The sequence below is a fragment of the Vipera berus genome (assembly GCF_964194415.1).
Source record: "Vipera berus genome assembly, chromosome: 2".
Taxonomy (NCBI): domain Eukaryota; kingdom Metazoa; phylum Chordata; class Lepidosauria; order Squamata; family Viperidae; genus Vipera; species Vipera berus.
In genome coordinates this window covers 139,911,199-139,935,371 of record NC_138203.1, presented here as the reverse complement: position 1 = coordinate 139,935,371, position 24,173 = coordinate 139,911,199, and the positions used below count along the sequence as shown (strand labels likewise).

Genomic DNA, 24,173 nt, shown 5'->3' with positions numbered 1-24,173 from the left:
AATATGAAACTTGAGAGCAAGTTTACAAACTTCCTTTTTATAAATAAGATAATCTGCGTTAAAGAGAGCTTCCATAGAGGCATCTACTTTCCCAATGGTGCAAAGTAGGGGATAGGAAAAGTGTTTTTATTGTATATTAAAGGATAATGTTGATTAATTTTGTTCACTCGCCATCAGGTTGAAAACATGACTTTCAGTGCTTAGCACCATAAGATATAAAAACCAATGAAAACAAAAATTACTATCGTGGTGACATGGATATCTGGGGTTTAGTGGAAAAAAAATTACAAATTAAGAAATCATGTATCATGCAAATTTCACCCATCAGGTTTTAAAGAACTCAAATGTGAAGTCATTGATCATTTGACAAATATAACCTATTGACATAACCTTGTATAACTGCTACAGCTTATCTCAGGCAACTTGAGAATTGGACTCTAATGCGACAATGAAGTGTTTTAAGGATTTTGAAAATGTCCCAAAGTCATAATTCCCAAAAACCTTTGAGATATGCCTTTGCAGGCAGTCAAACCAGTTTTTAAATATTGGGTTTGATAAGTGGGTGCAATTTTTTGTTTCTTTCATTTGGGAGAAGGAATGGGCATTTCACTTTAAAGATAAATTAAGTATGCCAAATATCTCTTTGGTCCTGTCATTACAGGATTCCCTTTGCTGTGTACCTCTGCAAACAATGTAAAACAATGCATAGGGTCTGTGTTGAATGCCTTTCTGGATGCCGACACAATGTGGGTGTATCCCGTTCATGCCTGTGTTGTAATTAAGTGTGGTCTTGATTTTTCTTCCTTGTTCTTACTATATACTGTTCTTTGGTTTGGTTGACTGTGTGGTAACCTCAGAGCAGCTTAGATAATTTGTCTAGTTTTCTTCCTTTTGGTACATGTATGTATTACTGTATTGCAGCGATGCGTCTGTTTTTCTTTTCCTGAGCACTGAAAACTTATATAGGAAGCTATTCTGTGGAGTGTGTTTCTTGGAAAGAGTGCAATACAGGGTTTCTTGGGAGGGAAAAGTATACTGCTAGGGACATCTCCACCACTACCAACAGTGTGGTTTCCCTGCCCCTTGCACAGGGGCGGCTCCTGTTATGTAATATCAGCAGCCCCCAGCGAGGCGAGGCGGGGCTTGCACTGTACAGCTCAGGCCACCTGGAGTCTGGGACAGCAGCAGCGATGGAGGCACCCTGAAGCCCCATAGCAACTGGGCCCGGAGAGGTGGAAGTCTCTCACAGGTGGGGAAAGTTGGGGGTCCTTTCTCCTGCACATCCTGGAGGAAAGATTTTCTTCCCCACCCCCCCAAGCTGCACACCTGGCTAGACGGCTAGGAATTTCACCAGGTAAGGGGCCATGCCACAGCCTCAAAGGATATCATTGTTTCCACTCCTGTTAGGGAAGGAGGGAGGGTGGATGCTATTTCGGTACCTGAATGCCTAACCAGGCATGATTTGTGGGGGAGGGGGGGAGGGAAGGGAATCTGACTAGATGGGACCTCTAACCATGTGTGTGTTTGAAACTCCAAGACCAGTCAATCCCTTGGCCCATGGAGCTATGCATCACTTTCAAAAGGTTCCCCAGGGAGCAAATTCTGCTGGATTGTAGTTCCTGTCTCAAGGCATTAGGTTTTTGCTTGATTTTAAATCCTTCATCAGTGAACAGTAAATGCTCTACGTTCTGTAGGGTATGACCCAAGGGATTTGTTGGGAAATATTTGGAGGATGAAGAAATGGAAGCAAATTAAAGATGTTTTGCTTACCTGTCAATTCTGTTGTAGAAATTGCAGGTGTGTCAGTGGGATATTTTGTTCAGGAACTTTGAGATAATACCTGCTGAGTTACTCTTTTTAGGCAACATAGAAAATGTAGCTTCCCAGTGAGGTCTGAACTTCTAGGGGACCAGGAGATCAATGCAAACTTGAATGAAGGTGACATACACAAAACCGTACCCAAGTAATGATCTCCTGCATGCATAGAGGAACATGTAACTGTAAAAAAGAGAAAGAAACTTGTGGTCTCTGAATGCCTAACAAATTTATTACGGCATAAACTTTCCTGGACTTCAATCCTCTTACTCAGATGTATGTTGATATAAATTTCCTGTAATAAATTTGTTAGCTTGTAAGACATCACAAGACCCTACCTGTTGAACATGATTATAACCATTAGAAAGTATAACTGTAGAGGTTTGCTTACAAACAGTGCAGCATGCACTGAATTGAGTGCACAAATGCCACTCTGTGATACAAAGATGCACAAAGAGAATTATATATATTATCAAGTCTTTGGAAAGTTCTTGTAAGCTCATACCAGGAAAATATAGAACACAACTCCCTACAGATCATGGAAATCAGGGGTAAACACTATCTGCCTTATCCATTTCACAGCATTGTTGTTGTGGGACTCAAATTAGGTAGATCTCATCATTTTAAATGCAGTAAACAAATAAAATATGAAGCATTCATTGCAAAAATCGGATAGATAAAATATTTGGGTATTTGCAGCCATCTCCTGAGTTGTATTAATAATAGTTTTTTTTACAATATGCATGCTTGGGAAACCTGTTTTCGTAAAATGAGATTTATACTAATGTCATGTAATATAAAATATAAAGTAAAAATATTTTTTCTCCAGGCTCCATAATATTCAATAATGGGGTGAAGTTGTTCACAGGGAATGAAACTGGGAAATTTTGTTTGTTAATTTGTTCCATGATTTAAAGCTAGGAATAAGATTTGGATGTTATGGCTGGTGTAGAAATGAGCGAGGCATATGAACCAATGTAGTGCAATGGGGATAAGCTCAAATCCTTATTTAGCTAAGAAGCTCCTTTATTGACTTTGACCAAGTCACTCTGCATAAAGCCAATAGGTAGCCAAAAGCTGTGCACATAGCCACAGCGTCTGATAATAACCATCAGAGGCCAAAGCAAAATTATTGGGGTGTAGATATTCTTGGTTGGTTTTTTTTAAATTTTAATTCCATTTATATCCCGCCCTTCTCCGAAGACTCAGGGCGGCTTACAAACTTAGCAGTAGCCTTCATTCTATGTATATGCCTGCTTTTTAGGGCTTTCACCCCCCCCCCCAAGCGGCATTATTACAAAGTCAGCTTATTGCCCCCAACAATCTGGGTCCTCATTTTACCTACCTCGGAAGGATGGAAGGCTGAGTCAACCTTGAGCCTGGTGGGATGCGAACCTGCACTAATTGCAGGCAGCTGGTGTTACTTAAGGAGGCATTAACCCACTGCTCCACCAAGGCTCTTTGCAGAATACTAAAAGTGACCGAGAACTTTTAATGTTTGTAGTGCATATATGCTCATTCCATTTTTTAAAAACTGTGGTAAAGAAGTTTTTTTAGATTTCTGATATTATTTCAAATACCAGAAAAACTCTTTGACCAGAGATGAAATTGCTAGCATGTCTACCAGCAAAACTGACTTAAAGAAGAATTGTATCTTATTGATTTATCCTTTATGCTTTGTGGTACATTAATATAGATTACATTTTCTGTACAATCTTGGTGAAGAGATTAGCATGTAGTAAGAATTAATAACCCAGCTCATACATATGCTCAGCCATTATACGGGTGTTTGGTTCTGGCTTAGCAAGTTGTATAACCTATGATATGAAGAAGATAGTAAGATGGAAATTTTAACTAGAGGTCTTTGGTTATATCTGACTTTTTTTTCCCTGAACATTTCCTTCTACTCTTTCAGTATTCTATAGACTCTTGCACTAATGCTGTTTCCTTTCATGTTATATGCAGTATAGGGGAATTGTTATTGAACCAGTCTATGTTGTCCATCATTTATAAAGATGCGGTTGCAAACACCCATTTTAAATTCATTGTAATATGGGGTGTTGTGAACATGCAGAACTATGTGTCAAGCTGTGTATGCATGGACATATATTTCTGTATCTACATGTGCATACATACATGTGCATATGTTTTCACTCTACTGCCCTCTTATGGGTATATATAGATGACTCTGCTCTTATTTTTTTTTCTAACCTGGAATCCAGAGGGGAGTCTGAAAAAAACTTCATATGCTGTTCTAGGGACAGAAATAGGAATCTTCTATCAAACGTACTATGGGTCCAAAATATATCAATGGGTATGCTCCACCATATATTGATAAGGGAGTCATAACTGACATCAGGGCTTTTTTTCTCATAGAACGCTCAGAACGGAGTTCCGGCACTTTTTTTGGATGGAACCTTGTAGGGTAGGCAAGGCGGGTTGTATGACATATGTGAGTTCCGGCACCTTTTTCTTTTACAAAAAAAGCACTGACACATACCTGCATGTTCTCATTCCTGTATCCCATTTAGGAACTATGTGAATAAATGTTATATATGGGAATTTGGCAATGCAGACATAAATAGATTATGTACTAAGAAGCAAAACTGGAACTACTTTACACACCCATCTGTGCATCTGCTTTTTGTAGCAAAACAACCGAAGAAGTGTATCTTCTTCAATGGCCATATTTCAGCATGAATATACGCATTCTTGCAAAGTGAGCTTCAAGGTCATTTGCAGCACATTTGCATGGGAGGATGAGAAGCAAGCATCTGCTTGATGGATCAACTGCAAAGACTCAGGATAGGAAGTAACTTTCCTTCAGGTCTGTCTAGCTCAAGGTTACTGATTTTGACTGACAAGAACAAGTGCTTTCCAAATTTTGACTAGAGGTCTTCCCTATCACCAGTTAATGAAAGTTCTAACTAGAAGTGTCTACCATATACAAGCTTTATCATCGGGCTGTGGTTTTAAGAGTGTGGGATGAATTGATTATTTCCATTCAGAAGAAGTATGGGACAGTTCTTTGGGTCTCTGTGTAAATGAATTTACCACATTGTAGCCATTCTGGCCAGATTGATTACCTATTTATTTACTGCCTAGCAAAAAAATACTCCCCACATGCATAGAATGTTTTCCTTTTGCTTATCACAATATTTTCTTTGACCATGGAGATTATATTTAGTAAAAACTGGCTATCCATAACCCATGTTTTCAGATCATGAAACTGATATAACAACTTCTGTGAGTTGCTGGATATTATTCAACTACCATCTCTTCCAATGAATGTGATTAATGAGCAGAAATAATGGGAGTCACAGTTCAATAATGTTAGAAACAGATGAATAACGCCTTATTCTATATTTATCCTCACTCAGCTAGAACCTTCTAGGCCCATTTTCCAAATTCCCTCTCAAGTGGCTTAACTTTCAGGAAAAACTGTTGATAGACTTATTTTCACTTATTGAAATCTCTTGTGTCATTTACCTGTTTATTGCTGGGGCAGGGATGGGGGGAGAAATGAGCATGAGAATTCAACATTTTGCAGCTCTGCTAAAGCCTTCGTGTATTTTCTTACCCTGCCCCTGGAGCTCTCACAGAAGTTGTGGGTGTTCTTTTTCTCTCTTGTGCAACATCCCAACAGAGAGGATGAGGAAATTGCAGGACCAGTCTCTGTTGAAATATACATGAGAATAGCAAAGAGTGAGTGGTGATAACGGACCACAAAGAGAATGGGGGAAGAAGATCATGGAACAATTACTTTCAGATATTTGGTGCTTTCCACAGTAATTTTTCCCCTCTCACAACTAATCAACAGGTCTCATTCCTCTTCCTAAGCTATGGTAGCTAAGGGTGATGACATTCAAAAATATTTGGATGGCATACGAACTTTTTTATCCATCCTTGAGAATCAAACAAGAAACACCCCACAGTTATACCAGAAAGCAAGGCCAGTAATATTTCAAAAGAGGTGTGCTGGATAAGAAGTGTAAAGTGATCAACATGATTCACCCAGCTATCCAAATATTATCTACTCTGGCAGTTAGGGATTTTCTGTCACTGATATCTGATTCGCCTTTCTCACAACTGGAGACAGCAGTGACTGAAAGCAAAAGAGGTGTGTGAGGAACACGACCTGGGTGCTACTACTGAGTTTTTGTCTATCCATAACTCCTTTTTCTTGTAGCTACTCAGCACAGGTCTAATTTAATCATTATTCTTTTCTCATAGCACCTTGGCCATTCTGTTTATGTGAGGAGGTTTTAGCAATTTCTCAAGAGGCAACTCTATTGTTCTCAAGATACTTTGAGGAAGCCTTGCTTCTTAGAATAAGAAAGAGCCATCTGAAAACCGTAACAGATTTTTTTTTGTACTTTAACAAGGGTGGGCTGATGAAGAGTTGGACTCAATTTCTTCTCCTGAAGCAAGTGGATTGGTAGCTGAATTTTATCTCAGTTGTATTAATGACACAATGCAACAATTAGCTATTTTAAGGAAGTGGAGAAACAGCCTTATGGCATACAGTGTTTTTTTCCAACAGAAAGAAATTATCAAAAGGTTTAGAAATAATGGCAGGGAGATGGGGGACTGCTCCAGACCCCAAAAACTGCCACCTGCAGCAGTTTCCTCATTCTTACCAACAGCAAGATCATCCTAAGATGGGCCAGATGTCCAAAATCTTTAACAGCAACTAACAAAGAGGCCAATGCTGTGCTCTATTTGAAATATTTAAGATGTTCTCTCTATACTCTTTGGTAGATTTGTTTCCATAAATTAACTTGGCTACTTGTCTGGAATTTGTCATGAATATTAAACTGACATAAGGGGTGTGAGAGAAAGCAGAAAATACATAAGATAAATGAATCCAGATCTGTACAGACCTAAAGTAATAATATTTTTCAAATACCTAAGTAATTGCAGTAGGACTTCTGGCTGTTTGATCTTCTGAGATTTTAAACAGTTCTCCTATGTGCATAGTTGTGTAATTGCTTCATGCAATTTACTAAAAGTTATCATTTCTCCTTCACATTCCATTACTCTGATGCAGTCTTTTGCAGTTGTTCCATGCTGCCAGACAGTTAAATAGTGTCCAATGTTTTCCCCAATTCAGACACCTCAGTAGCGGAAGTGAGCAAAAAAGTGATGCTTAGTGGACATTTCTGCTGTTGGTGCTGCAGATAGATAATTTTAGACTTTAATTGTGTAATATGGATGAGTATGTATCTTTTTATATGATAATGTTTTATTGCAGCAACCCATTTCTGTTACATTTGGAACCATCAGCTGAATGATGGCTTAGGCTTCTGTCCAAAATGTTCCATGGTGTTACCATGGTACATTCTGCCATGGATGTCACGAGGAAATTTGGAATTCTTAGATTATGGAACTTCCAGAGATAGCAGGAATTACCCATTATATTTTTAATTCTCTTGGCATATACTTCCTCTCCCAGCCACAAATGAAATAAAAATAGATTTTTAACTCACTTCATTCTACATGGGTCTGGAATAAGTAATAAATAGTGCTTTGAAACATTCTAAGAAATCCAGCAGATATTAGTAGTGACTAAAGTATACAAAATACTTCACATACACCTCAAATACAAGTGGATGCTAACCTACAGAATCACAGCAGGTTTTTTGCAATAAATAATATATACAAACTCATTACCATGATATTAAGGTGATACCTAGTTAAAGAAATCTACTGATGAAAAAAAGTGTTTGAACTGGTTCTTCAGATAATTCATGATTATGTTTGTACATGATTAAAAACTATGATTCCAGAACACATCTATGATACATGTAATATAAGCCACAATAGATACAGTCTTAAAAGAGGTATTTTTTTTCCTGCACATGAGGGAATGGGAAATGCCTCTTCTTAGATGGTATTTTCCATCAGCATTTTTGATAAACATTTTTACTACAAATATTTTAAAATATTGAATTGTCTTTTTCAAGCCACATTTAATCAGTGAATTATTTAAACAGTGAAATCCTAAATACATATGGATGAAAAAAATTGCACGTTCTTGTTGAAAGTTTTGTCAATAGACATTTGGTTCAGAAACCATGAAGACTACTGCACTAGATCACATATCAGATAAATTTTAATTGCATTGTGTGTTTCAGATGAAACACGTTCTGAAAGTGAGACTTTCTTAATCATTGACAGGTTTGTGAGTTTAAAAGGATTGGTATACAGGTCTAATACACTTGTGCAGTACTAGATATTTCCAAATAGCTGAGGACCTAGTTCTGAGATACTGAGAAATATCAGTTCATGCAGCTTTTCACAGAACTCGATTCAAAAGAAAACAGGATTGGAAAATTTCTTTGGCCTTTATTTATTTATTTATTATTGGGACTTATATGCCGCCCTATCTCCTGAAGGACTCAGGGCGGCTAACAACAATAAAACACAATAATACAAATGTTAAAAAAAGATTAAACTAACAAGCCCCAGTGATAAAATATTAAAAACATTTTTTTAAAAAAAACCCTATCGTCAGTCCAGGTCAGCCTGATAAGTCTGTTAGATTTCTGAGCACCCCTTCCCCCCCCCCAAAGAAACCCTTCCAAAATTTTGCAATGTCATGAAAGCTTTGGGCAATCTTGCTCCCTTTTTTTTGCAAATTCTGTATAAGAACACTGAAAACAGATCATCTAGTAATTTGGTGAAATTATGGTTATTTTATTAATTTGTTTTATAATTATTTCTAGATGAAGCTTAGGGTCAGATTCGACATCATGATACTCGTGGGTAAAATTTCTGGCTGTCATAACAGATTAAAAAAATTATGTAAATATTTTCTATCTTGCCTTTTCGATAAATTCTCATAAGTTTGCAACATATTGCAATAATATCTGCAAGGAAACGTATCTGGTAAGAGGCAGGTGAAACCCATCATTCTGCTTCTTACTAGAGTTAGTTGCATGGATCAACAGAAAGGGCCACATAAACTAAATTAATCACAATTAAATTGTGAAGCAAGAGATCACTGAAAGAATCTTTATAATCCATCAAATTTGAGACTCCTGGGTAGGCCAGAACAGTCAAAGATCACAATGTGGATCTTTTGACAGGAAGAAACAAGTATCAATAAGAGGCAATTCAGAATTCATAAAACAGCCAGAACACAATCAGATGCCTGCAGTGCAGCCATCCTCAGTCTGTACACTCAAAGAGTGCAGCTGTCGAATCCAGCCAACTGTTTTCTTCAAGAGGGTTTGGAACAGTTATCATTGCCCTGATTAATCATGCATTGTATGCAAGCTTTCTGTTAGTCCCACTGATCAATTTAATTCACACAATCATTCATTGAAATGTATTAATGAAATGGTATGTCTGGCTTGGTTGAAAAATAGTAAATATTGAAACAAATACCCTAATAATGAACATAATCTGACGGAAAAGCAAGACACAAATGAAACTCTGTAACATATTGTTTTGAGTGGTATAGAAATCAGAACATTATTCCTCTTACCCTCCATATTTTATCTGACTATATCAATAATTGCAAAGTTGCTGATTTTTACAAGCTACAAGAAGCCTTTTTTTTAATTATTCCATAATAAAAAATGATTTCACTTGTGTCAGATCCCTAGTTTAGGGTGTGCCTACTGTACCTGCTGCCCACATCTTGGTACACGAGGACAGTTGTTTGTTCAAGAGTTAAGAATATCAGTGAGCTTGCTCCCAGCAAAGAGGAGCCATTTATGAAATCTGGCCAATGGGAGGAAGACAGTTTGCTTAACAAACATGTGCACCCAGAAGCATTATGATTGGTCTTGCCTTCTCTCTGTCAGTGCAATGTCAGCCCAAGATATTTTGTTGCCTGAAATGGAGCTAGGCCGCAGGGGTAGGCAACCTTGGCTCTTTTATGACTCGTGGACTTCAACTCCCAGAATTCCTGAGCCAGCCAGGAATTCTGGGAGTTGAAGTCCACGAGACATAAAAGAGCCAAGGTTGCCTACCCCTGAAGGGCCAGCATATGACTTTTTTTCCCCCGGTTCAGATACCAATTCCTGTATTCAGTGTCATATTTTGCCTTCCCTCCATACTGCCATTCAAAGTCAGTTACTCACCTGGCTGAGGAACAGTATTGAATCTATAAATGGAGAGGTAAATAAGGGCTATAAGCCATCCCCAGCAGGCCCTGCCTCTGTATATTTATTTATTTATATCCCACCTTGTTTTTTCTAAATAACACAAGGCAATGAACACAACTAACACTCCTTCCTTTTCCCATTTTCCCAATGACAAACCTGTGAGGTGAGTTAGGCTGAGAGAAAGAGTGACAGGCCCAAAGTCAATGAGTTAGCTCTCATGCCTAAGCAGAACTAGAACTTACAATCTCCTGCTTTCTTGCTTGGTGCCTTAACCAGTACTCAAAACTGCCTCTAGATGTACATTTTTAGAATAAGCAGCAGGATATCCAGAGGAAGGTGTAGATGTACCCTTATACAGTAACTGAGGGAGGATAGGCACAGGAGATCAAGCTAGGTATGTCAATCCTCTTCTTCCTCTCATTTGTCACTCATTACTTGGATTAAGCTTGTGCTTCCTATTTACTGTGTGCAAAATATCTAAGCCTTCCCTCTGCAAGCACATTGTAGCTGTGATTGTGGATTAAAGTATAAAGAACATGCTTTTGTGTTTTAATATCAGAGCAGGGTTATGCATTTTATATTCACATTCATACACAAAGGCACACACCCATATAAACAAAAGTGTACAGTTTATCTCCTGTTGCATAATTTATTCTGTTTTTGGTAATAAGGGGAGTAATTTGTTCTCCACCCTTAACCACAGGAAATCTTATTCAACAACTCCTCTCTCTTCTGAAATTTCTCCAGGCTTTCCCCATCTAATTAAACCTTAAGAGCTAATAACTTACTGTTCTGAGAGTTGTAAATTAAGATTCTCGAACAGCTATATCCTGCCACCATTACTGTATTCTGTGACTTTTCTTCTTCTCATATGGAACGATGAGATACAATAATCAAGAATAGGGCTTAACTTAGAAACCTTCGTTCGTTTTCTCTTCTCTGCTGAAAATATTCTTTAAGACCTTCTTGGTGGGTCTTCTCAGGTGTTGGAATTTCCCAGAATATCCTCCTCTACATTTAAAATAATCGGATTTCAAAAATGCTCAACTGGTTTTCATAATAAGGTTGCCTTCCTATAAGTCTGTTGTGGTCCTTTTTTTAAAAGCACTACAATATTGTAACTTGTGCTGGCTCTGAAATTACATTTATTCAGGTCAACTATAGTGGGACAAAATGTTTCTTTTAAAGGCCCATATATCCAGAGCTATTTGAACCATCCTCTTCTTTTTCCTTAACTGAGGTTAAGAATAGAATTGGAGGAGGATTAAAATATAGAAAGTTGATAAGCAGCATTTGGCTGAAGCCCTCCACGTAGAAGCATATTCTTGGGTCAAGCCAGAACTCAACTAGTCATACCAAGTCCAGCATTCCTCTTAAGGAATGTTTTTTGCATGCATATCTTTTCTATCAAAATGACACCAAACTTATTTGTTTGCCCAATGCAAACAAGCAAGCAAACAAGTAGGCAGTAGAAAGCAGCTAGCGTAGCAACTATGGCCACGAGGGAGTACACACAGTGAATGAGGAAAAAAAATAGAAAACTGTTTTTATTAGGTGAATTAAAATGTTAATCGGTTAATACTTTAGTAATCAATAGCACTTAATTTATATTATTTATTTATTTATTTATTTATTTATTTATTTTTTATTTTAATTCCATTTATATCCCGCCCTTCTCCGAAGACTCAGGGCGGCTTACAAGCTTAGCAGTAGCCTTCATTCTATGTATATGCCTGCTTATTAGGGCTTTCACACACACACACCCCCAATCGGCATTATTACAAAGTCAGCTTATTGCCCCCAACAATCTGGGTCCTCATTTTACCTACCTCGGAAGGATGGAAGGCTGAGTCAACCTTGAGCCTGGTGGGATGCGAACCTGCACTAATTGCAGGCAGCTGGTGTTACTTAAGGAGGCATTAGCCCACTGCTCCACCAAGGCTCTTTCTATAATTTCTATAAATTATACTTTATACTTTATACACCACTTCATAGTGCTTTGCAGCCCCTCTCTAAGCAGTTTACAGAGTCAGCATATTACCCCATGTGAAGTGTCATAATTTCACAAACCCAATTCCACTATTCAAAAGGCTTGTCTTTTTGCACTCAGCAGCCATACTAACTTGGGAAAAAGCTCACAGTGGACAGCCTTTCTTTTAACCTCTGGAACAAGCTTCAATAAATGAAAATATGGGTGCTATGGAATCAAGTCAATATGTTTTAACTGTTATAACCAGAGCACAAAGTTCAGGAAATCTCAGTTTCATGGAATTTAGCCTGAGTTGACAAAAAAAAGGAAGATGGTGTGAAAAATTGGGCTACTATGGTATCATTCGGGCTCTTTTTTTGTTGTTGCATTCTGCCACATTCTCCCTTTAACTGTTCTTGTCCTGTAGAGATGATCTCAGCCAATTCTTTGCATGATTTCTAATAACGAATAAAATTGTAGACACAGAGCTCTTGATTGATGAGCAGCTGACAAAACACCCCACCCATATTGTTTTAAAAAAACATCTCCGACACTCCTCTGGGCAAACCCTAGGACTGATACGAAGGTTGTTATCTGTCTCTTGCAGGAAGAAACTTGGCACCCTTGTGGCTTCATGAATGTCTGATCCAGGCAGCTGCACGCTGCAGATTCACAGGGCTGCTGCAGAGGTAAGGGGAAGAAACATTGCAGCTTATCGTAGACCAGATGGGCAATCCCACCCTTGCCAAGTTGGGACTAAGAAACAGAGGCAGGGAAAAAGGAAAAAAAAGTTTCTGAAAATCATCCAGAAAGAGAAAGTGGTAAATTGTTCCCTACTACTGCCTCCTAGAGAAATCTTCTTTGCCATTATTTGTGCTAGGAGATAAGACTAGTGAAGTAAGAATGAAGAAGTACAGAAGTACAGAAAATCCACAGAGTAGAGCTTCTGGAATTTTTTTCAACCCTTTTACCGGTAGTGGCCATTAAAAACTTTCTGTATTTCAGCTGTGTAATAAATTAATCTGCCTTGTGTGTTTCTGTTTCGCTCTCTCTCATGCTGCATCTGGGTGTCCAATAAAGGAAAATATTTGGAGTGCAGGACTGAAATGGAGTTCAGGTCTGAAATGAGGGCTCCTTGGTGCTCTCTGAGCTTGTTTTCTTGCAGACATTTCATTACCAAAACTAGGTAACATCATCCGTGCTAGAAAAGAGTGAGATTTCCTCTCAATCTATATTCTAGAGCAGGGGTAGGCAACCTTGGCTCTTTTATGACTCGTGGACTTCAACTCCCAGAATTCCTGAGCCAGCATGGCTCAGTATGGAAACCTTTCCCCTCAGCATGGCTGGCTCAGGAATTCTGGGAGTTGAAGTCCACGAGTCATAAAAGAGCCAAGGTTGCCTACCCCTGTTAGAGGCTTGCCTGTCAGTAGTGGTGGGGGTGGTCTTCAAGTTTCTTTGGTTGGGCTGTTAGCTTGTTTGGCAGTTCCTTGATTGGGGAACTTCTTGATTGTTCGTCTGAGGTTAATCTTGGAGATAATCTATGCTTGTCTGGATGCTGATAGCTGGTGGGGAGGTGTTTTGGTCTTTTTGTTCCCTTTTTGGCTTGTTGATTCACTCTTTTGTTTATCTCTATGTGTCTGTTGATGGCTAATTTGCCAGGCTTCTAGAAATTCCCTAGCATTTTTGGACTTGGCTTGGTCTAAGATGGTCACAGTTTCCCAGTTGAAACTATGGTTAACCCCTACTCCTTACCAGCACTGATGATGTTACTCAGTTTGGGTAATGGAATGTCTGCCAGAAAACAACCGAGCTCAGAGAGCACCAAGGCCCCCACATCTGTGTGTTTTTGTGCACAGACGGTCTTCCCATGCCCCGCTCTAGGGCATATGACCAAGAGGGAGAAGGAATTTGGATCAGTGCAGTCAGCAGCATTCTGAGTCACTGCCCAGTTGCCCCTCCTACTGAAATATCCTAGGAGAGATATTTTTTTCTTCCTCACAGCTCTGGGTCGAAAACGTCAGACCCATTTTCAAACTGGGCCTTTCTTTAGCTAGTTCCTGCCATCACACTTGACCTTCGGAAGAGGGCGCTACTTCAGTTTACAGTTCTAAAACTATAAAACAGTTAAAGCAATTGAAAGCAATAAAGACGTCCAAAAAATAGACATATACAGCAGCCAAGATAGCTGACCAATTTAATAGCGAGTACAGAGTGAGCGCCTGTTACTCGTCCCAGCTTCTGCCAACCTAGCAGTTCGAAAGCACATAAAAATGCAAGTAGAAAAATAGGGACCACTACGGTGGGAAGGTAACAGCGTTCCGTGCGCCTTTGGTGTCTAGTCATGCCGGCCACATGACCACGGAGACATCCTCGGACAAGCGCTGGCTCTTTGGCTTTGAAACGGAGATGAGCACCGGCCCCTAGAGTTGGAAACGACTAGCACACATGTGCGGGGGAACCTTTACCTTACAGGAAATGTAGCTCTTAACATATTCTGAGCCCGAAGCCCTGGTATACATAGCCAGGTTTTTAAAGCCTTTTTAGCCAACAGGATTGGGGCAATTCTAGTCTCCGACGGGAGAGCGTTTCACTAAGCAGGGGCTACAGCAGAGACTAGTTCCAACTCGGTGGTTGACCCATTTGGTTGATGGGCTCTGCAGCATGCCCAATCTGGTGTAGCACATAATGGATGATTGGCAAGGTATTGCAACAGTCAGTGCTGGCAAAAACTCGCCATTCAGCATTTAAAACAACCAAACCCGGTAGTGGTCTCCTGCAAAACCAGCATTTGCCTAGGTGGCATCGAGGGAGAAAGCACAGCAACAAGCAGGAGTGTGCTTTGGGTGCCGATGACAACTCGGCACTTACTGACTCAGGTAGTCACCAGATGGCGGCAAAGTGAGGCGAAACCCTCTTGTTGCCATCTAGTGATCATCTCGATTTCCTGTTCCTTCACCTCCTCTCATTTTAACTTGGCCACAACTCCTTTGCCATCTCTTTCTCAGCTTTGGATGTTGGCCACATGTTCACAACGTCTTGTAATATTTTTGTCTGGTCTTAAGCCTGTTTACTTTTGGGCTAGCTGGTTTCAGCTCTAAGCAAATCCACTCTCAGCCATAGATGCTTACTAGATCTGGGTGACTTTGAAGCAGTTATTCTCAGTTAGCCTGACCTACTTCACTGGGTAGTGTGGGAAACATTGGAGGTCAGGGCACCTTGTATAGTCCCCTGAACACCTGGAGGAAAAGTAGCATATTTTTTTAATCCCATTTATATCCCGCCCTTCTCCGAAGACTCAGGGCGGCTTACAATCTAAAGCACAAACCAATGTGCTTAGCAATAGCCTTCATTCTATGTATATGCCTACTTATTAGGGCTTCCCCCCCCCAAGTGGCATTATTACAAAGTCAGCTTATTTCCCCCAACAATCTGGGTCCTTTTTTATAAATATAAAAAAGAGATACATTAAAAAAGAGCAGGCTGCTGAACAATTTGGCCTGCCTCAAGAGTGGCCTTAAGCAGCCCTTCCATTACACAGCAAAGCCATGCTCGGTGGTTCATTGAAAATCCAGCAAATGTGGAAAAATAAGCCTCTTTTGCACTGCCATGTTATAGTTGTACTGTATGCTCTGCTCAGTTATATTGGCTGTGGGATTTATACCATTTAGCCTCTGATTGTGTATTAGTTTAATTGGTTAAAACTCCTCAGGGGCCTTCTAACTAACCAAAATGATACTAAAGAGAACGCAAATCAACCTATAGTTTTGAAAACAGCTGATTAATAGATTGAGGCTTCATTCAGCTTGATGTAATGTAAGCAGCAGAGAAAAGGGAGTAGATTGAACTATTCAAGATCAGTTGAATCTAATTGTTTCTCCTTTTTTTGTATGACAGAACTTTGCTGCCACAGCTGATTTTGGAGGCACTCTGCTGGAGCAGACACTGGGCAGAAGTCGACCTGACAAGATGTCCCCCTGCCCACCCCAGCAGGGATGGACTCGGAGTACCTTCCTCCCTTTGTACAACCCCTTGGCAGGGGGGGAAGCTTGCTCACAGGGGGAAATGGAGCTAACCTGGCAAGAGATTCTCTCAATTTCAGAATTGCAGGTAAGCACGGGACTGACAGAATACGCTGTTATTTGAACAGCTTTGAGGAAGATTTTTATTTTATTTTTTATTTTTAATCCCATTTATATCCCGCCCTTCTCCGAAGACTCAGGGCAGCTTACAATCTACAGCACAAACCAATGTGCTTAGCAATAGCCTTCATTCTATGTACATGCCTGCTTATTAGGGCTTTGCCCCCCCCCCAAGCGGCATTATTACAAAGTCAGCTTATTGCCCCCAACAATCTGGGTCCTCATTTTACCTACCTTGGAAGGATGGAAGGCTGAGTCAACCTTGAGCCTGGTGGGACTCGAACCTGCACTAATTGCAGCTGGTGTTACTTAAGGAGGCATTAGCCCACTGCTCCACCAAGGAGTTGGGCTTATTGACATCGTTGTCAATAAGCTAAAATAGCAAGTTGCTGCAACAGAGCAAGGCAACGGGGCAGGAAGGAGTAAGGTAAAAAGGATTCATTCTTAACAGATAGTCCTTGCTTAACAACCACAACTGGGACCTGCATCCCCATAAAGCAAGACATCAAGTGACTGCAACTTGCGATTTTACTGCTGGCTTCTCTATTGATTTTGCTTGTCGGTAACTGGCTATCAGGTGGCTTGGTCCTTAATCAAGAGGCAAAGCTTAGCATGATGGTCTGAACCCAGTCATAATATTTGTGATGGATTTGTTCAGCCCATAAATGTAATAATAAATACAACAAACAGCGTTTCTGGCAGGAAGTGGACCTTTATTTCTTCTTCTACCCTCCCCTTCTCCTCCTGGTGTCAATTTGCAACCCTTGGCCTGGTTATAAAGTCATTCATTCAGATCTTTGGCAAGAATTCTCTCCCTTTTCCCTGGCAGCTCCCTGGGTAAAGCTAAAGAAAAGGGGAGAAAAACCAAGTGCAAAATCTACCACATAGTGATTCTGCAATGCAAGATTTAAAAAAAAGTGATTTATTTTTTTAAAAAATTATTTTAATTCCATTTATATCCCGCCCTTCTCCGAAGACTCAGGGCGGCTTACAAGCTTAGCAGTAGCCTTCATTCTATGTATATGCCTGCTTATTAGGGCTTTCACACACACCCCAAGCGGCATTATTACAAAGTCAGCTTAATTGCCCCCAACAATCTGGGTCCTCATTTTACCTACCTCGGAAGGATGGAAGGCTGAGACAACCTTGAGCCTGGTGGGACTCGAACTTGCACTAATTGCAGGCAGCTGGTGTTACTTAAGGAGGCATTAGCCCACTGCTCCACCAAGGCTCTTACCAACTGTAAAGCCCTGGGTTTTCTGATTGAACACACTTTTATTAGAAAACCACTTCTCTAGTCTTAAACCCTGAATTGAATGCTGTAGTTGCATATTGCTTGCTTCGGTCTCCCTGCCCATGCCCTGCCCCATTTTTTTTTCCTTTAGAAGAGGTGGTATATTTCATTTGGTACTTTTGCAAACTTTTACAGCCTTAACATGCTAGTATTTCTCTTCATCAAGGTTCACTGATAGTTCAAATTATTTAGATCAGTCTCAATCTAGAATTTCATCTTTTTGTTAAAAGCACCATTCCCTAATAACTACAGCATGCTGCCTAAAAGGTGCAGGGATATAAAGATCAGCAAATTTAGGCAGTTACTCTATTTTTTACAGTGTCAGATTCATATTTTCAACTTACAGATGAGTCCTTTTGTTGAATCCAGGCAGGTGCAGTCTACATCTTGTAGACATGTTTACAGCATTAAGGAAACCTGCAGATGGTTTTAAACTATCTTGCCCACATTTCCTTGAAATAACTTAGTTTAAGTTAGCCTTCCTTCCTTCCTTCCTTCCTTCCTTCCTTCCTTCCTTCCTTCCTTCCTTCCTTCCTTCCTTCCTTCCTTCCTTCCTTCCTTCCTTCTTTCCTTCCGACTTTGGGTGGTTTACAATTCTAAATTTATAAAACGATTAAAACAAAACAGTACAAACATCCAGAAAATAAATATCAACAGCAGCCAAGATAATTACTCAATTAACAATACAACCAAGAAACAGGGCCCCTTAACACATTGAGTCCCACACCTGAGTGCATAGCCAAGTTTTTAAGCTTTGCCTGTAGAATGTAATATGTCGAAGATTGTACTACATTTTTTTATTTTTATTTTTAAAAAATTACTTGGATAACAAAGTAAATCACAGATATAGGGGTAAGGAATGTATGACTCGGCAACCGATAATAAAACATTATTAAAAGTATTGTTAAAAATAGCATTTAAAATATTAAAAACAATAACCTAGAATAAAAAGTAATTAAAATGTAAAAATATCACAGGAGAATGAACAACTACAGTATTTAAAAAAAATGTAAGAACAAATAAAAATTCCAACAACTTTTATATATACTGTTTGTTTTCTTCTGTTCATTCATGTCCGATTCTTGAAGATTGCCTGGACAATTAATTGCCTGCAGCATTTTTGGTAACATTTTTCAGAAGTGGTTTGCCATTGCCTGCTTCCCAGGGCAGAGAGGCAGAGAGACAGAAAGAGTGGCAGGTTCAAAGTCACCCGGCTTTTTTATGCCGAAGGCAGGATTAGAACTCACAGTCTCTTCGTATCTAGCTGATGGCTTAACCACGACTTAAACTATCTGTCTTGTATATATTAGGGTAAACAATTGTTGGTTGATTTGACCTGTTTTGGTTTTGCAAAAAAGGATAAGTGTCTATGGAGATTCTCAGTCATAGTTATCCCAAAGGTGCTTTTTCACAAGGCAACTGGACTTTCTTGTTTTTCTTTGAAGTCGTTTCGCTTCTCATCCAAGAAGTGAAATGTCTTCAGAGCTGAAGAAGCTTCTTGGATGAGAAGCGAAATGACTTCAAAGAAAAACAAGGAAGTCCAGTGAAAAAGCACCGTTGGGATAAAAATTAGTGCAGGTTCGCATCCCGCCGGGCTCAAGGTTGACTCAGCCTTCCATCCTTCCGAGGTAGGTAAAATGAGGACCCAGATTGTTGGGGGCAATTAAGCTGACTTTGTAATAATGCCGCTTGTAGGGTGTGTGTGAAAGCCCTAATAAGCAGGCATATACATAGAATGAAGGCTACTGCTAAGCTTGTAAGCCGCCCTGAGTCTTCAGAGAAGGGCGGGATATAAATGGGATTAAATTTTTTTTTAAAAAGCATAAGCGCTTCCCAAATCGAATCAAAGGTAACTTTTCTAGTATATCCCAAGGTTTCTCATCCTTTATGCTTCAATTTTTCCATAACAACAATCACGGAGGCTTCGAATGTTTCCAGTATTGTGCTTCACTATTCAGTTACAGTCCCAAGATAGGTTTACAGTCATTGTTTCGTGAGACAACTCAAAAGAACCGAAAACATAACTGTTGTTAGTTCACGACAGTTGCTGCCAGTTTGGCTGAACGGTATGCTGTTGAAGTACTCGGCGGTATGAGTGGAGCACATCCCCCAGCTACAAAATAGGCATTTAGAGGGGTTAGTCCCTCTACAGAGCAGTGTACTGCATCCAGGTTGCAGGGCGGCAGGTATCCATTACAGCCATCTGCCTTTTAAATCTTGAATCTCCCAACACTGCCCCCATTCAACAGCAGACCCTGGGGAAGAAGTGAGGTGGGGGAAACCATGTACAATGGGGGATCTGTCCGATGGGATGAAGCCTTCTTTTGTTCTTGGGGGAATGTTATCGAGCCATCTTAAGGGGCTCGGCACCTGCACATTGCTTTTGAATGCCCCTTTTTCTTTGCTCTTCCCACCTTGCCTTCAGCGATAAGAACATCACATAGGAAGGTGCTCGGTTGATGTTACAATAATATAGCGAGTCAATAGCTTTACAGACAAAGCAAATCTCAAAAAACAAAACAAAACACAAAACCCCTGAAAGTCTTTAAATGATATTTCACTTGGGGGGGGGAAAAAGAGCCTTGGTGGAGCAGTGGGCTAATGCCTCCTTAAGTAACACCAGCTGCCTGCAATTAGTGCAGGTTCGAGTCCCACCAGGCTCAAGGTTGACTCGGCCTTCCATCCTTCCGAGGTAGGTAAAATGAGGACCCAGATTGTTGGGGGCAATTAAGCTGACTTTGTAATAATGTGAAAGCCCTAACAAGCAGGCATATACATAGAATGAAGGCTATTGCTAAGCACATTGATTTCTGCTTCTTAGATTGTAAGCCGCCCTGAGTCTTCGGAGAAGGGCGGGATATAAATGGGATTAAAATAAAATAAATAAATAAAATAAAATAAAATAAAAACGTATTGGGAACACTTGCGATTTAGTGAGAAATTGGGGAAAAAAACTATTTTGAGACTGGACTAGGATATACGGGATTGACTGTCAGAAAGAGCCTGAGCAAGCCATCAGAAATTCCTTGAATTTGACTGCAATCCCCTGGAGCCTCTCCTGCGCACTTTCTGTGTTCTTGGCAGAGAGGAGGGGAAGGAATCTTTCTCTCTCAACTTTTTTTTCCTTTTTCTCCTTTCTTCCTGCAGGGTCTTGATATGCCAGCCGAGAGTTGCTATGATCCAGCTTTATGTGGTCATTCCCAACAGGTGGTGCCGTCCCCTAGCTATGGGCCGTGTGCCGGGATGGCCGAGAGTTCTGCTTCCAATTACAATCACCCTCCTGCAGCCTATGACCATTCCTACCCAGAAAATTTGCCTGCTTCTTGTAGACTTTATAGCTACACAGGCATGCTGATCTCTTCCTCCCTGGAGCCTCCGGGACCTGCTATGCTGGGCGGATATAAAGGGGTGCCAGGGATGATGTTGGGGAGGGAGTTAACTCATGGCTATGGACCACAGGGACCTTGCAAGCTCCAAGAAGATCTGGAATCAGACTCTGGGTTGTCCCTTAATTACAGCGATGCAGAGTCCCTGGAAGCCGAGGGACTGGAACGGGCAGAATATCCATCTTTGTATCCCTTGGACCACCCTCCTGCCTACCCTCCATTGGCCCCCGTCCCAGAGATGCCCTTCCCTGAGCATCACCCAGAACATTCTTTGGCAAACGGGCCGAGCCCACAGGGAGAATTAGTTGGCAGCAGGGATGAACGTCGGGCTCTGGCCATGAAAATCCCCTTCCCCGTGGAAAAGATCATCAACTTGCCCGTGGATGACTTCAACGAGCTGCTGTCGCGTTTCCCGCTGAGTGAGCCTCAGCTGGCACTAGTCCGGGACATCCGCCGCCGCGGCAAGAATAAAGTGGCAGCTCAAAATTGTCGCAAGCGCAAGCTAGAGACATTGGTGCACCTGGAGCAGGAGCTGGATGAACTAAGTCGCGAGCGGCAGCGCCTGTTACAGGACCGTGGAGAGTTTAACAGGAGTCTGACGCTGACCAAGCAGAAGCTGGGAGCCCTGTACCACCAAGTCTTTTGCATGTTACGGGATGAAGCTGGCAATGCCTATTCCCCTGATGAGTACGCGCTGCAGCTCACTATCGATGGCGGTGTCTTCCTTGTTCCACGCAACAAGCAGCCAGAAAGTGCCAATGGCTGAACTGAACAAGACGTGGTAGAAACTGGGAGGGTGGAATGGAGCCAGTTGACCCCCCCACAAAAGCATCTCTCTAGGGGGCTTGAGACAAGCCAAATGTTAAAAAGAGCTCACACTCCATTAAGCAGGCAGTACAGCTGAACGTGACGCCATTCAAATCACCCAGAATTATTTTTCATTTCGTTGGGAGAAAAACAGGGTTTGGTGAATACAGTACCTGGAGTTTCTTAAGAATTCCTTATGCAAGCACCCATCTTTCTAAAACAGTCCCACCAGACTTAGCCACTGTGGCCCAATTGTGAAGGATGAATTATAATCCCAACAGTATTTGTAGGACTATTTGTAATCCTCAACCCTTTGCTTACTTTGGTACTTTCAGCCAAATTACCTTGCATACAATATATGAGGGCCTTGCTCACCTTACGGCTTTAAATTGTTCCGAACCTACCAGGCTACAATTTTCACTACCCAGAGCAAATACGAAGAAGCCTATTGTAAATTAGCTGTACATCCCTTTCTACACATTCCCAGAATGTTGAATTAAAAAAATAAAAAATAAAAATGAATTCTGCTAAAGCCTAGTTAAGACTATATTGCTGGGAGGTATAAGAAATGAATGTTGCTGGTATTCAATATTATAAGGTCCAAGAGGCTGTCCCATTTTCTTTTAACTTTTTAATCATAAAAAGTTTCCCAGCCTATGCTATTCCTTTTCACAGCACTTGCTAGGGCCATTACCACTATATGCCAGCCATAGAAGAATTGGCAGCAAAAGGTTTAAAAGATTGTTTTTAAAGACTACAGAAAAGGCAGAAAGAAGAACCTGTGTAGTTCTAGTGCCTTACCATATGATCTCAAGAGATTAGCACGATTCAAGCCAAAACACATAAAAGATTATCAAACTGCCTTAAATCAGGAGTCCTGTAACATCTTTTCAAACTAACCAATTCTATAAAAAGGCACACGCTTTCATGAGTTGCTGCCTTTTTAAACACTAGCCTGAAAAAAGTGCTATCAGACTTCTGAGTTTTGGCTATTATAGATCAATATGGGTTCCTCTTCCTCAAACATGTTGCTTCAGTACATAATTTTGGCATTTATTAACTTGCAAGTGGAAGTTGTCCTAATGTTCATCCACCAAAACCCAATTTTCAGTTCATATTCTGACTCCTTTGTTATAAATATGGACGACGAAACGAATGATCAGTAAGATGTTTCAGAATGATTTGAACACAATCTATAACCTATGGAGTCCTGTACTGTAATTGTTTTTAGCTTTAAACAGGATTCCAGCTGCATTTAGTATTTAGGTACAGCTAAGTGACCTAGAGGGACGCGGTGGCTCAGTGGGTTAGGACACTGAGCTTGTCGATCAGAAGGTCGGCAGTTTGGCGGGTCGAATCCCAAGTGCCGCGTAGCAGAGTGAGCGCCTGTTACTCGTCCCAGCTTCTGCCAACCTAGCAGTTCGAAAGCGCGTAAAAATGCAAGTAGAAAAATAGGGACCGCTACGGTGGGAAGGTAACAGCGTTCCGTGCGCCTTTGGCGTCTAGTCATGCCGGCCACATGACCACGGAGACGTCCTCGGACAAGCGCTGGCTCTTCGGCTTTGAAACGGAGATGAGCACCGGCCCCTAGAGTCGGAAACGACTAGCACGCATGTGCGGGGCAAACTTTTACCTTTACCTTTAAGTGACCTAGAGCAGGGTCACGATGGCTGAGGAATTCTGGGAGCTGAAGTCCACAAGTCATGAAAGGCCCAAGTTTGAAGACCCCTGACCTAGAGTGTTTCCACCGTCATGAGATCACTTTCTAGTCAGCTTTATGAATACAGATAATCCTTGACTTACAACCATAATCGGGACCAGAATTTCTGTGGCTAAGCAAGATTGTTAAATGGTTGTGCGATTTTGACTTTTGCCAGTTGTTAAGCCAATCACTGCCATTAAGTGAATCATGCAGTCGTTAAGTGAATCCAGGCTCCCCCACTGACTGCTCGTTGAAAGTCAGCAAAAGTAGCAAATGGTGACCGCATGATCATCCCAGGACACTGCAACCCATAAATACATGGCATCGCCCAGAGCCTGAACTTTGGTCACCTGAGGAATCTGCAATGGTTGTAAATGCAAGGACCAGTCATGTCACTCTTTCATTGCCATTGTAACTTCAGTTGCTAAATGGTAGCAAGTCAAGGATTATGTGTAGCTGGTTAAAATGTTGACTCAGGCATTTGATGGACCCTAGTATAAATGAGCATGTATTTACAAAGCGTTTTATGTCAGTTAATGAAATGGACCAAAATACTTCAAAGATGCATTCATAAATGCCCTTCCGCCCCCCCGCCCCCCGAGAGCCAAATGAACCCTTTGATTTACAAGGAATTCAGTCTGCTATGGAAAGGATGGGATGACAGCTACAAGGCAATACTTTGGCAAATATATTGATTACTAAGAAAAGACAAAACCAAATTGAGAAATGTTGATATTGTAAAGCCAAAGCAAGAATTGGTTACTTTCCTTTTAGCTGCAGAGGGAACATTAAGTCATGTTCTGTAGAAAAATTACTCAAGAGTAAATATTGTTACAAAAGATAATTGTACATAAAATGTGCAAATTAGTCCCCAAAATGCTGAGTATTAACTGGCCTCTAATACTCCATGATTGAAATACTGTACTGTCATCTGCTGGAAAAAA

The 24,173-nt window shown here is 40.7% G+C and overlaps 1 protein-coding gene across 3 annotated transcripts; it reads left to right on the top strand.

Moving 5' to 3' along the window:
* The first annotated feature begins 1,191 nt into the window (after positions 1-1,191).
* On the top strand, positions 1,192-22,306 carry NFE2 (nuclear factor, erythroid 2). Of its 3 annotated transcripts, XM_081315795.1 has the most exons (5): positions 1,192-1,354; positions 4,466-4,642; positions 12,509-12,590; positions 15,796-16,008; positions 20,482-22,306. In XM_081315795.1, exons 3-5 carry the CDS (start codon positions 12,540-12,542, stop codon positions 21,484-21,486), a joined length of 1,269 nt encoding a protein of 422 aa, XP_081171921.1. In that variant the 5' UTR covers positions 1,192-1,354; positions 4,466-4,642; positions 12,509-12,539; the 3' UTR covers positions 21,487-22,306. The 3 variants fall into 3 exon arrangements, with proteins under 3 accessions (XP_081171921.1, XP_081171920.1, XP_081171922.1); XM_081315794.1 differs by lacking the exon at positions 4,466-4,642; XM_081315796.1 differs by lacking the exons at positions 1,192-1,354; positions 4,466-4,642 and adding an exon at positions 10,288-10,326.
* Positions 22,307-24,173: the final 1,867 nt, after the last annotated feature.

Excerpts from the sequence above, each read along its gene's own strand:
- NFE2 (XM_081315794.1), top strand. The coding sequence starts at position 12,540 with ATGTCTGATCCAGGCAGCTGCACGCTGCAGATTCACAGGGCTGCTGCA. Across the intron at positions 12,591-15,795 it reads TTCACAGGGCTGCTGCAGAG|AACTTTGCTGCCACAGCTGA; the intron begins GTAAGGGGAAGA and ends TTTGTATGACAG. Across the intron at positions 16,009-20,481 it reads TCTCAATTTCAGAATTGCAG|GGTCTTGATATGCCAGCCGA; the intron begins GTAAGCACGGGA and ends TTCTTCCTGCAG.